The sequence below is a fragment of the Dipteris shenzhenensis genome, chromosome 18 (assembly GCF_047967505.1).
Source record: "Dipteris shenzhenensis isolate YYH24624 ecotype China chromosome 18, Dip_SZ_1.0, whole genome shotgun sequence".
Lineage (NCBI taxonomy): Eukaryota > Viridiplantae > Streptophyta > Polypodiopsida > Gleicheniales > Dipteridaceae > Dipteris > Dipteris shenzhenensis.
The window spans coordinates 19,372,440-19,385,547 of NC_141613.1; the positions used below are offsets into that span (position 1 = coordinate 19,372,440).

The 13,108-nt window shown below is 43.4% G+C and overlaps 1 protein-coding gene across 1 annotated transcript in view; it reads right to left on the minus strand.

Moving 5' to 3' along the window:
- Positions 1–7,953, minus strand: part of LOC147890912 (uncharacterized) — a 58,477-nt gene extending 50,524 nt beyond the window's left edge. Inside the window, exon 1 of the mRNA XM_087389618.1 lies at positions 7,448–7,953. Coding sequence (XP_087245744.1) covers positions 7,448–7,896 — 449 coding nt within the window. The 5' untranslated portion in view covers positions 7,897–7,953. The remainder of the gene's footprint in view (positions 1–7,447) is intronic.
- Between the last annotated feature and the right edge of the window lie 5,155 nt (positions 7,954–13,108).

A 13,108-nucleotide genomic window follows, 5' to 3' on the forward strand; every position in this document is an offset into this window, starting at 1 on the left:
CAACCAGCAGGCTGTAAATAGCTGACTGTGTCGGTTGTTTTACAGACTAGTTGGCTTAGTTCCAGCCTATAAAAGTCCCCCCTAGCTCATTTGCCAGGGGAGTTTTTGGGCAGCATTTGCACGCTGCCTTCCCTGCTTGTCCTACGTCTTCCTGGTCAACCTTTGGGGGCCCCTCTAGGGCTCCTAACCTAGGCTATGACCTAGACCTGACTAAACCCTGAAATGGAAACTGTTCTCCAGTGGGTACCAATGAACAAGACTTGACCTAAGGCTTAGAGACTGACTTAAGTAGCTTGTGCCTGATTTTGTCCCTAAACAAGGGCTCACAAAGGGGTCACAGCATAAGACAAAATCTCCTATTAGGGAACTATTACGCACTTGTCAATGTAGCCAGTGTGTCACATTGCACCTAAGTGCAGGGGTGCATGTGAGAGTATTAGCTTTGAGCTTTGAGTTTTCTTGCTTAGCTTAGTATACTACTCAGCAAAGGGCCTTAGTGAGCCCTTTGTCTCAGCCCACAGAGGCTTGTATGAGTTACTGGGATACTGTACTTTGTCTCATAGGCCCTCAAGGCCTCCTGAAGACAGTAATACATCTCTCTCTCTCTCTCTCTCTCTCTCTCTCTCTAGCCTCTCCCGCTAGCCTCTCTCCATACCTCGTCCGTACCTCCCTCTCTCTCTCACACTCCCACTAGCCTCTCTCCGTACCTCCCTCTCTCTCCCGCTAGCCCCCCCTGCTCGCTCTCTCTATGATTGGTCTCTAACGATCACCACCTGCACATATATATTGTATCTCCCCCCTCTGCCCCATTTTTGGTGCCCCCCCCTTCCTTTTTGTATCATCTGGAGATAGACACATATTTTTTGTATCAGGACTAGAGACACTGTCCTTCATAACCTCTTTTTTGTAAAAACGGTTGGCTGGCCCGTTTTGAGACCGCCGCCGTTATGCTCATTGTATCAGTTATCTTTAGTCTCATAGACCTTCACGGTCTCCCGAAGACTTTAATACACTTTCTTCTCTCTCTCTCTCTCTCTCTCTCTCTCTCTCTGTTCGTACCTTGTCTGTACCTCCGTAGCTCTCCCCCGTCCATACAGCCAATACCGTACAATCCATCAACAACAGCCCATACCTCTCCATCCGTACCTCTCCCTCCGTACCCGTTAGAAGCAACCAAACTAACCCTAACCTTGAGTTGGACTAAACCCCCAACCCAACCCGAGGGTTAGGTTAAGCTAGGGGGTTCAACAGACAGCCAACTATGGACTGGCCTACCCTCTCCTCCAAGTCCCCCTCAACTCCTTCAACATCCATCAGGTCTCGATGCTCTACAGTTGCAGCCATGACACCCTCTCCATATGCACGGAATTACCAACAAGAAGGCTCAAAACGACCCATCCTTGGGCAACAGGATCAAAATTTTTATCTATAGCTGCCAGTAAGAGAGCTATGATTGGAACTGGCAGAAGTAAAGGCTCGACTTCACATTCTGGAAGGGCCTGGTAAGCAAGCAGTAATTGATGAGGCTGTAAAATCTTGTAAGGATTCCCCCCCTACCCCGCAGCTAGTCTCTACAATCAAAGATCTTGTTCACACTAAAGTACAAACTGCTAAGAAGAAATTGATTGTGGAAGTGGACACCAAAGCAAGTAAGTTTGATATTCAAGCAGAGATAAAAGAACAAGAAAGCTAGATGTGATAATGGGCTGAAGATTAGAATAGGGGGACTCCCAGGTGATTGGTACAAAGAGAAGGACACATACAGTGAAATATTGACAAAGATCAAAGCAAGCTTGCCCAACATTGAATGGGTGGATGATGATGAGCAGGACGATGACGACTCCAGGCCAGCTTCTATTTTACACTATAAAGGTCATGCAATCCTTACACTAAAGTCAAAAGATATGCGGATCAAGCTTCTTCGACAATCTTACAAGTTGAAGGGCACCAAAGTATGGATAGCAGAGGAGCTTACACAAGTTCAACTTAAGATTAAGGCAATTGAATTAGCTAAAGTCATGGGCAGTTTACCGTGAAGGTGTAGCACTAATCAAAGAGTTCAAATCAAAACCAAAAGACTCTCAGTCTTAAACTGATGTATGGCTGTTTACTCTTTTAGACTATCATGTAGGTACTCTAAATAATGTGGGTTGCTTTTTGCACTCCTTGGGAGCTGCCATGTGCCCTCCCTAAAACAGATGTACTAGAGGGTTTCTTGCTGTCCCATAGACCTTTTGGTCTCCAGTGGACGTTAGCAAACTCTCTCTCTCTCTCTCTCTCTCTCTCTCTCTCTCTCTCTCTCTCTCTCTCACACACACACACACACACATGGATTGAGAGTCTGCAGATAGGGGGGGCATATGACAACATAGCCCCCTTTCAATATAGCCTTGAGGCCCTTTCTATTCCGCTCACTTACCACTAGGCTAACCAGGTTATCCCGAAGGACATCTTATAGCTACACACATTCGGGATCTAGTTAGCGCTCCACGAGCTGCCTGTGAAGCCTAGCTTCTACAGGGACCACTACCTACGGATATCAAAGGATATGCGTAGGTACCACTACCTACGAAGATCAAAGGAGGGGTTAATCAAACCACGATGCTTGGAATAACGATCGGATAGGAAACATCGCACCGACTACAATTTCAAAATGGGTAGGCTGAGGGCATATCTAGATAGGGTTGTATTTGCACCTATGTGATCTACACGAGATTGAATCAGATGAGCACTTTGCCCTGTGTACTACGAGATACGAGGTTGTTACCACTGTCTTTTCAAGGATGGGTTCGAACCACTTTCCAACCTCTTGTCTTACCCAAATCACAGATGTTCGCGACTTTCATTCATGAGACCGTACAACACAGAGACCATCTACTCAGGGCACATGGACAAGATCAAGTCACTCAGCTAGATTCCACTCACAGTGTGATCATTGAGTTTTTTCCAACCAGATAACACAAACTAGCAAGCCCCAGGGAGAGCGAGAGATACAACAAACACATCAGTGTGGTGATGCCGAGATAAAGCTCATGGATCTTCCCTCCATGTTCACCAAGCCAAAGACACGGCCGATGGGTGTGACAATGGCACTTAGCCAATGCACGGCCACAACCAGGAGAATATTTTGCACTACATGTTGACATTGTCAACGCTCTATCACAAGTTTATGCCACCATAGCCTCGTACATCACCGAGACCTCCTGTGGACTTGATCCCTTTGCCAACATCTAGACCACTGATTCGACACCGCACCATAGCGTTCATCTTCTCCATGGTCTCAAGACATTTTTTGTACTGGTGTTTCTATATTTAGGTTGGTTGCACTTGTCTTGGGTGTAGGCCCACTCAAAGGCTCCACTCATTCAGCTCACTGTATTTGGTCTTTTGAGTCTCATAAACCCTCCAGTCTTTGGAAGACTTGTAATACCCTCCCTCCCTCCCTCCCTCCCTCCCTCCCTCTCTCTCTTCCATCCGTCACAGCCCCTTCCATCCGTCGTAGCCCCTTCCGGGCGTCGCAGCCCCTTCCGAGCGTCGTAGCCCCTTCCGGGCATCGTTAGCCTCTCCGTTTTTTGTTGTAGCCTCCCGTCCGTCGTAGCCTCAGCCAACACGTAGGCATGTTCAGCAGCTCGCTGACTTGCCTGCCCTCGCCCTAGCTCTTGGGAGTATAGCCCCTCGCTGTAGATCTCCCGTCAGCTTCGCCATCGATTCTGAAACCACGAGAAGACTCACCAAGAGAATCATGACATCAGCCCAGGAAGCGACCTGCAATTTCTACGAATCAAGATAGCTGCCAATAGCTACGCGACCAGCCTCAGTCAGCATCGACAATCAGCTAGCTCGACACTCAGATTTGATCGTCTACAGACTACAGACACACAAGAACGGTCTTTCTTCCCAAGAAACAGAGTGCATATTCTTCCTTGCTAGATTGGTGGAAGTGGACCGCCTTTTTTTTCCAGGAAACATGGGGTCATTTCAGACCCCTTTCAAGTTGAACAAACACCCAAGCCTGACTACTCCTTTTGGGAAAGCGTATGGTACCAAGAACAGCAAGAAAATAGATATGCTTATGAATATGTTCATTGAGTTACAGGCTGAGAATTTCCAACTCCAAAAAACTGTCATGCAACTCCAAAAAAGAGTGGATGCCTTAGAGAACACAGTGGATAATGGATGCCAACAGATGCAAAAGTTTATGCAAGCCAAGCCTGTCGAAAGGGATGCAAAGAATGTTCAAGAAGGGAAGAAATGGACTGAAATATTGTCTAAGAAAGATGCCAGTGCAGCACATGTTGAAGAACCATCAAAACCAGCTCAAACACCGTCACGTCCATCAACCACAAACCAAGAAGATGCCCATGAACAGAGAGAAAGAGATAAGAGACCTCAAAACATTGTTATCCGTGGTCTACCAGAGATGGATAAGGAAACCCCTCTGGCTCTAGCCAAGGAGGTGACTGAATTTTTTTCAGAACACTTTGTGATGCTTGAAGTGACTATATATGCAGCCCATCGTGTAGGGAAAGCACAAGAGGACAAACCCAATAAAAGGGCTATTGTGTGCACTGTAGCAGATCCACGGAAAAGGGAGATTATCCTGGATAGCAGTAAAGTGTATCTTAAAGGCACACCTTTCTATGTCAGTGAAGACCGCACCCCAAAACAGCAGGAAGTGCGAAGAAAGCAATACACGGAAAGACTAATGAGACAAGAAAAGCTGCCCCAAACACAAGATGGGGATCAAAATGTGAAATAGGGGCTCGCAACCCATGGGACACACAAATGCTTACGAGTCATGGGAGCTGTTGGGGCAATTTCATCAATGAGTTGGCATTGGGCCGAGATGTGTCGGTGAGAGGGGGTGTTGGAAAGGTCACCTCCCCATCTATAAGCCCCCAAATGAGGAGAGCATGGGGGAAGGATACCTAGGGCAAGATATGCCCATAAAAAAGAGAGAGAGGGCCCCTGCCATATGGGCAGCACCTCACAGCAAACCGGAGCTTCAGAGGTTGAATCAAAAGGAGCTGTTGTGCAGGAGAGATGGCAGGGCATCTAGCCTTGGATCCAGCCTGGCAGGAGGCGACTAAAGAGCAGCAAGATGGCCCGGGATTGGAGCCTGAAACAAGGTTGGCATGGCGAGGGAGCGCAGTCCACAAGGGCTGGACCCTGCATGGAGCAAAGGGGAGCTGCAAAAGGGCAGCGCCCTGCCCTTATATAGGGCAGGGCTGGCCGGCGGCTGCCAACCAGGTCGGGAAGCACACAGCCCCAAAAGGGTTGCCCACAGCCCCATATAAAAGGGCTGGTGGGGCCGGTTGGGAGGCAGCAAAGTCGGCCAGCAGGCCTGCTGGTCGGTGGACTTTGAGGAGGCCTCTACCCTATGAAAGGGCCCCTTCAGGGCCTCATATAGCATCCAGCAGATCAGCAAGCAGGGGAGCAGAAGGAGCAGCAGTGGCCTCATCCTTAGGCCTACATCCAGGAGGCAAAGAAGGCCCAGAGCTGCTTCAGACTGAGCTCAATTAGGGCTGAACCCTGGGCTGTCTACCAGGGCAGCAAGGTTCTAACATATTTGGACAGAGAGTCCACATACGCTCAAGGTGGAGCACGCAGGCTTAGAGATCTAGAGGTATCCAGCAGATAGGAGAAGAATCTTTTGGTAAGATCAGAGGACCACATCCTGGTGGGACTCTGGATCTATCTTTAGCTTTTGACGGAAATATAATCTTTTGGTGGATTCTATATCTGGTTTGGTTGACTATCTATTTGCTAGTTTGCACAACACATCTATGTGAAGCACATTACGTAAAGAAGTTTGTGATTCCACCCACACACACACACACTGTGTGAACTCCTGGGCTATTATATCAGTCTTCTACTATGCATACATATACCTTTGTAAGACTAGAATATGTCCAATCATACAAATATAGATTTTTCATTGTTCTAAAGACCAAAAATCTACTGTGCATGCACTCTGTTGGTCGATTTCTAACACACACTCCCCAAATAGGTTACTTGAATCTCTCTGTTGGTGACATTTGAGGAAGAAGGAAATTATTTCCAATACAGAGAAAATACAAATGTACAAAAACGTAATATGCTAGAGCTGAGTACAATCCAAAGTCTAACTTGCAGTTGTTGAGACAAAATGTCACCCAAGGGGAGGCAAATTGTCATGTATATACCTAGATGAATCTGGGAACATTCCCAAACTCATCCTCTAAAAACACAACATAGTGCAGTTTCAATCTCATGATAGTCACTCACAAGGTTGAAAACCATAAACTCCATCATGCATAGCAAGGACTAGCTACTATGACATCCCCACTAACATCATCAGCACCCAACAAAGGGTGTAGACCATAGTATAAAAATATGCTCTCACACATACAAATCCACACACCCACACATACTTGAGCATCCATTTATACAAAGTCTTCGTATTGAGTTTCTATCGGCACTCCGGAGGTGAAGGGCAGACTCAGCCATGACGAAGGCTAGCACTAAAGGAGAAGGCTAATCAAAAAGTAGTCCAAATCTCTTCATTCAAGCTACAACTACTTATGGAGTCTAAACGATTTCATTTTAGTCTCTCCCAAACGAGCATCTAAATCTAAATCTAAATCTAGCTGATAGGGCAATGCACCATTTAAGATAGAAAGAATTATCGCAATACCAGCAGGCTCCAACTTGGACAAAAACTTCACAAGGTGAAATTTGCATGTCCGCTAATACGGCAAAAGCATATACCTAGGTGAATCCAAGAACATTCCCAAACTCATCCTCTAAAAACACAACATAGTGCAGTTTCAATCTCACGAGAGTCACTCATAAGATTGAAAACCATAACTCCATCACGCATAGCAAGGACTAGCTACTATGACATTCCCATTAACGTCATCAGCACCCAACAGTGGATGTAGACCATAGTATAAAAGTATGCTCTCACACATACAAATCCACACACCCACACATACTTGAGCATCCATTTATACAAAGTCTTCGTACTGAGTTTCTGTCGGCAAGCTCAGCCATGACGAAGGCTAGCATTAAAGGACAAGGCTAATCAAAAAGTAGTCCAAATCTCTTCATTCAAGCTACAACTGCTTGTGAAGTCTAAACGATTTCATTTTAGTCTCTCCCAAACGAGCATCTAAATCTAAATCTAGCTGATAGGGCAACGCACCATCTTATAGAAAGAATTATCGCAATACCAACAGGCCACAACTTGGACGAAAACTTCACAAGGTGAAATTTGCATGTCCGCTAATATGGCAGAAGCAGATGACTTCAAGTTTTTGGTCTTGGAGTCGTTGAGAACAACATAAAACCATTCATATTTTATAGTTTGAAGCAATAAGAAACAAGGAAACGGAATCCATAATGCGGCCGTGTACTCAAAACTGTCAACGCTTTAAACAGAAATTTTGATATAGTATAGCTTTACTGGTGTGGTAGCTGCTTCAAAAACTCCCATCGCTCTGAGTGGTAGAAGATGCCTGCGTCGGTTTCCTTATCCATGGCGTTCTTCTTTCTCACCGGTCTCGTTTTTGCTTTGCTGGTTGGATCAAGTGGGACCGGGCGGCCCAAAAGACAAGCATTCCAAGGATCAAGGACTGGTCCTGCCCGAAGTCGTTTTTTCGAGTCAACCGGGAGTTCACTGGGTTTGTCATCGAGCAGACAGAGTTCAGTCTTGTCCTCAGCGAAGCGGCTGCGGAGGGCAAGGGTGAGGACAGAGCTACTGGGGGAATCTGTGGGCTGGAAGAGGTGGGTGGAGGGGAGGCTACAATGCGTACGCCACGACGAAGGATGAGGAAATGGGAAGCAGGGGAAAGAAAAGCTTCGCTTGAATGAGATGCTCCCTGATGAGCTAACCTCCATAACTACTAGCTCCATAGCTACCAAGGGGATAAGTCTGAGCAGCAATGTGTTCACAGAAAAACATCTTCCTCAGCAACTTATTTTGAAGGTTTTTTTTTTTGAGAATTTGCAGATTGTTTAGTAACGTATAACTATTTTTTTTAATTCCTGAAAAAAGGCAAAATTGTATTAACAAAAACAAGGTGAACAACGTTCAAGTAGCCTGCCTTGAATCCAATGCGCAGGAAGGAAAAGAGGGCGGGGGGGGAGAGAGAGAGAGAGAGAGAGAGAGAGAGAGAGAGAGAAAGAGAGGCACTTGCCTTGAAATAGAAAGAGAAAGAGGGAGGAATAGGTGGCGATCACATACCCTCAATCAATCATAAAAAACAACAAAAACTAGGCACCTGGACCAATAAACAATTCACGAACAAGATGAATTTCATTCATAGGGCCTATCGATGTTGAATGTTAGTATCAATATTTTATGTTGATGGTCATGTAGCGAAGTGAGCGATTGGACCACTAGATGAAGTTAGTCCCTGTGCATCTATTCAGGTTGTTTTTATTTGTCCAGACGTGGTCGATTCTGGAATTGTGGGCTGTGGAGTGGTTATACTTAATCTCTCTCATGCGCATGTCAATGGCAATGAAGGTGTTCAAACCAATCAATGAAATTTCATCTAGCACTAGCAATTCCAAGTTCTGGTATAGTGTTGAGAGATATTGCAATGTCTCTGCTGAGAGGCATGTAGAGTTGGACATGAGAAGCGGTAGGTGCAATGCAGAGTGAATCATTGTATTGCCAATGTTAAAAGTTGCTTTGCTTGTGTATGCTAATAGAAGGACTCGTGGTAGATCAACATTTGTATTCTCTTTGTGTGAGAAATGTCATAACAGTCCTTGCACTATTACATGAAGAGTGTAAGTTTTGCCCGTTCCTGCATTTTCGGATAGGAATAGAATGAATTAATTATTTCCATGTTTCCTGTTTTTAAACATTATTTCTTCTACTATTATACATTACTCATTATTTAAGTTCTTAAACATTTCATGGTATTCTTTGTTTTGCATCATGCCCTGTGGCTTTGGTTTACTTTGTTCGATGTTTCTCTTCTTACGTAGCCCTTCCATTTTGATACCAATATCATACTATGGCTGTTTGTCATCTTGTCCTAACATTTCGAATGAGGTTGATGCTATGTTACTACATGATGGAGAATTTATATTTGGTAGTAATATTTTATTGAATATGGACCTATTGTGTTCGATTGTGTGCTTAATTTTCATTGTGAAAGTCATGCCACGTGGGGAGGTTTTTGTTACATAGTGTTCTATTTCGATGAAAGGTAGATATAGAAGGCATTCCTCTCTGTAGTGATTCTCGGGGTCCTTGTTCTTGCTAGAGTTATTAAATCTTATGATCTTTGCTTTTTTTCTCTTTCTTGTGGCCTTTTTGTTGTGCAAGTACTCGCTTGCGAATTGTGCAAGGAAAATGTGTTGCAGGTCTAGTGGTCTTCTTCCAATACTTTGTGATAATGTCATCAAAGAAGATTTTTGTGCTTTCCGAGTCCATCTTCTCTAGTTCCCACCTTCGCTTTAACAATACTGTGTGTTCATCGGGTGGAATTGTATTTATGTAAGTGTGTCTTCTAGTACTGCTTGTTAAAGGTAGGGATAATGAAAGGTAAACTGCTTGTTGAGAGCTTATGTGTTGAGTGTTCAGTATTGCATTTCCAATTTTACGTACACGTTCATTAGCTGGTGCATTTGGCATGACATTGTCACTTAATGCTTGTTTAACTACTTCTTTGGTTGCTTTATCCTCCTTTGCAATATAGGAAATGCAATAAGCTGTAGCACCATGGGGGTTCATAATGAATTGTATGTATATGTTTGCTTCCCACAGCATTGTTATTGCAGGATTGAAGTTGTTTGTGAAAATGTAATTTGGATCCCCCTTCAAGAAATTTGTAGGCTCACATGTTTTCAACCTTAATGTAATGATGTATTCTCGTTTGGATATGTTGCTATGATGCAAGAATGAGTCAAAGTCCATTGTTAGTATTGTGGAGTCTCTTAGCGCAGATTCAATTTTCTTGTTTGTCTTTTTTTGGTGTTCATTGATTTCTTCCACATTTAGTGGTGATAGAATTTATGTTGCATGCATAGGTAGTCGCAGAAATCCAAATCTGCATGTCTTTCTTCCTTTCTTGAATGTTCTCTTGTGCTTGTGCATTTGAAAGTCCTTCTTTGTTGACTCCGGCAATGAAGAGTCCGTTGAAATATGTTGATCTACAAATGCCACTATTTCTTCGCTAGTTGATACCTGAAGTGTGGGCGCGTCTTTAATTTGCAGTAAGCCGTTGTCACGTTGGCTACCTCAGTTTTGGAATTCAATGACAAAGAAGTAGTCCAATACTTTTCCCATGATCATCGGATCCTTTTGTATCAAAACTGCATTGAATCGATGAACAGAATATCAAGCACTGGTGACAGGGTCCGAGCAAATTATGTTGCGTAGATGGGATGGTGGAGTTTAGTTTGACAATTGTAGAGGCATTGTCTCTGATTTTTTGTAAATAGGAGGTAAGTGGTTCCCATAGCCGCTCTGCTACAAAGAAGGTTATGAAGAATGTGGGAGATCCTAGTTGTCATAGCATTACGAAGACATTCTTCTTTAGTTTGTGCTTATAGTCTAGAGAAGTTTGAAAGCAGACCAGATTGCAAAATCCAATGTTTAATTTAATAAGTTTCTCAATGTTTGTGTCAGCTATTGTGCCTCTCACATGCAGCTATCTTCCATTGAGTTTTCCTTTTCTGATTAAAGCAATCCTTCTATCTTCATTTGTAAGCTCCCATTATGCTATGGTTTGATAAGGTGTAGAAGCTAGGATGTTATATGTTCGGGCATAAACATAGAAGATACTTGGAAATGCTAACTCTTCGCAATGGGCATCTTTAAATATGTTGAGGGGAGTGAATCCTCCACATGGTGCAGCAGCAATGGTTTTATCCTCAAAGTCGACAACTTGTTGACAGCTATATATACCGTGGACTAAGGTATCGGTTTTGATGCCATCCTCTTTTACCATTGTGCATACCATTTAGTCTTCTTCATTTTCTTGCACTGCTTGGGTTTGCATATTCTTTATATGTTTGGCCTAGGTCATGTTCAGTTTCACGTTGTATAGTTTGTATAAAGCAAAGGCCATTAATTCTTTAAGTGCACGCACCCTGACTGTTGGCCACACAAGTCCATATTGGAGTTTTATTTTGATAGCTGCCATCATCCAAGGACACATTGAGCTCTCTCAACATCTGCGAGGACATTTACTACACTTCCACATATTCCATATATGACCATCATATGTTAGCTCTCTTATTTGGCAAAATGGAATTTTGATTAAGATTAGCCTTGCTTCTATGTTGTTTAACATGGGCATGTATGTCGTCTTCGTTGCCATAATCATGCTGTTTACATTTAGTGGTGGCACCCTATTTTTTTGTACCTGATTTCTACAAGGTATGCAATATAGCCCTTTGCTCTGATGAAGGAGTTGGTGGTAGCAAGTTATGGTCTTGTAAAAATTTCTCCATGGATTGACTTACTTTCTTGAGCCTTTGCTTAAATCTTAATGTTCCTTAGCAAATGCATTTGAACTTGGGACACTCTTTTATTTTTTTGAGGTAAACATCATGATGGCATATGGCTTCTCTCTTTCTCTTTCTTGTTTGTTGTGGCATCAAAAGACGATAATTCAAACTAATTGCACTCTGAAATGGCCCAATATACCTTCTGTGATTCTATTGGTCGTGTTGCTTGTGAAAGGGGGACGTGGATTTTTTGTTATGGGATCGTTCTTCTATAGTTTGTATCTTTTGTTCACTATACCTACCATGGAATGTTTTGATTCCTTCATTTTGTCAATGTAAGAGCATGCAATCTCCTTTGCCAAAAAGTGTGGGTGTGCATTTGTCATGTTACGTAATTCCACTTCTTCATTTGCACTCCATACATTATACGTCCTACTCTTTGGTCTCATAAGAAGTGGAGTCACAGTGGGTTGTTGGCATGTCTCATCTATAAGTATAGCATGTGTTTGTCTGTTCTTAATAGTTGAAGTTTGTTTTACTAATTCCAACTGCGACCCATTATGACATAGTACGTTGTAATTGACTTGCAAGCAGTTTGACATTTTTGCCAGGCAGTCGTATAGGATTGCTTGAGAGGTAGATGCCATTCTAACACATGTGGAGATGTGTTCTTTTGTGAGGTCCTCATCTGTATGGATGTTTTGCACTCTTGCAACAAGTAATAACCAAGGGGATGTACATGTCATCTTTGATGATCTTGTGCCGTCAAATAGCATGTTCAACCTTGACTAATATGTTTCTATTGGTGTACGACATTGTTGTGGCCTCCTCAATCTGTATTGTCTTTGTTCGTGAACTATGAGCCTTTGACTTTAGTAGCTCCATCTCACTGGCCATAATGTCATACGTATAAGCGACCGAAGCAAACACTCCATAAGGCCATTTAGCAATCACATATAATCTTTGTTTTAAATTATACCACAGGCCATGGGAAGTTTCAGCTAACTATCGCTTCATATCTCTGAGATTTGTTGAACTGATAAAAACACCGTCGATTTCTTTAGCCATCTCCTTCAGAGATTGCTCTACCCCTTCGAGTGCATGAAATCTTTCTTTGAGAATGGTATTCTCAATCTGCAGGTCCGTATGTGAGGCAAACAGTCTCTCCAACTTAAGGAAAAACTCAGATTTCATTTCTTCTAACCAGGTTGTGACTGTTGGTAGACATTCTTTCTACACCCTGACTTGGCCTGTAAGCTTGGAAATCTGCTTATCCTACATTTTCTTGGGGCATATTCCTGCTTCACTACTGCAACTTCAGTTTTGGTCTCTTCGAGTTGTTTCTGAGTAGTTTGTTGCTGAATGATGCAATCATGTATAGCATGTTTGTCCTGCTTCAATTCCATGATCTATTTGTGAAGTTGTGTCTGCCCTTCTCTTTGTACTCGTGGAATGTCTGCAATACCTACAATGCATGTTCTGCCTCCATGGTCAATACCTTTGCACCTGTGCTTGTGGTCAGACTGATGTGTGGAGTTGTCTCTTAAAATTTGATCAACTTTCAGATAGGGGAGAGTGCTTCGAGCGAGCTTCTTCGGGAGGATGCTAGCAAAAAATGAGGCAAATCCTCCTCGGGTTATTGCCATTTCTCTTG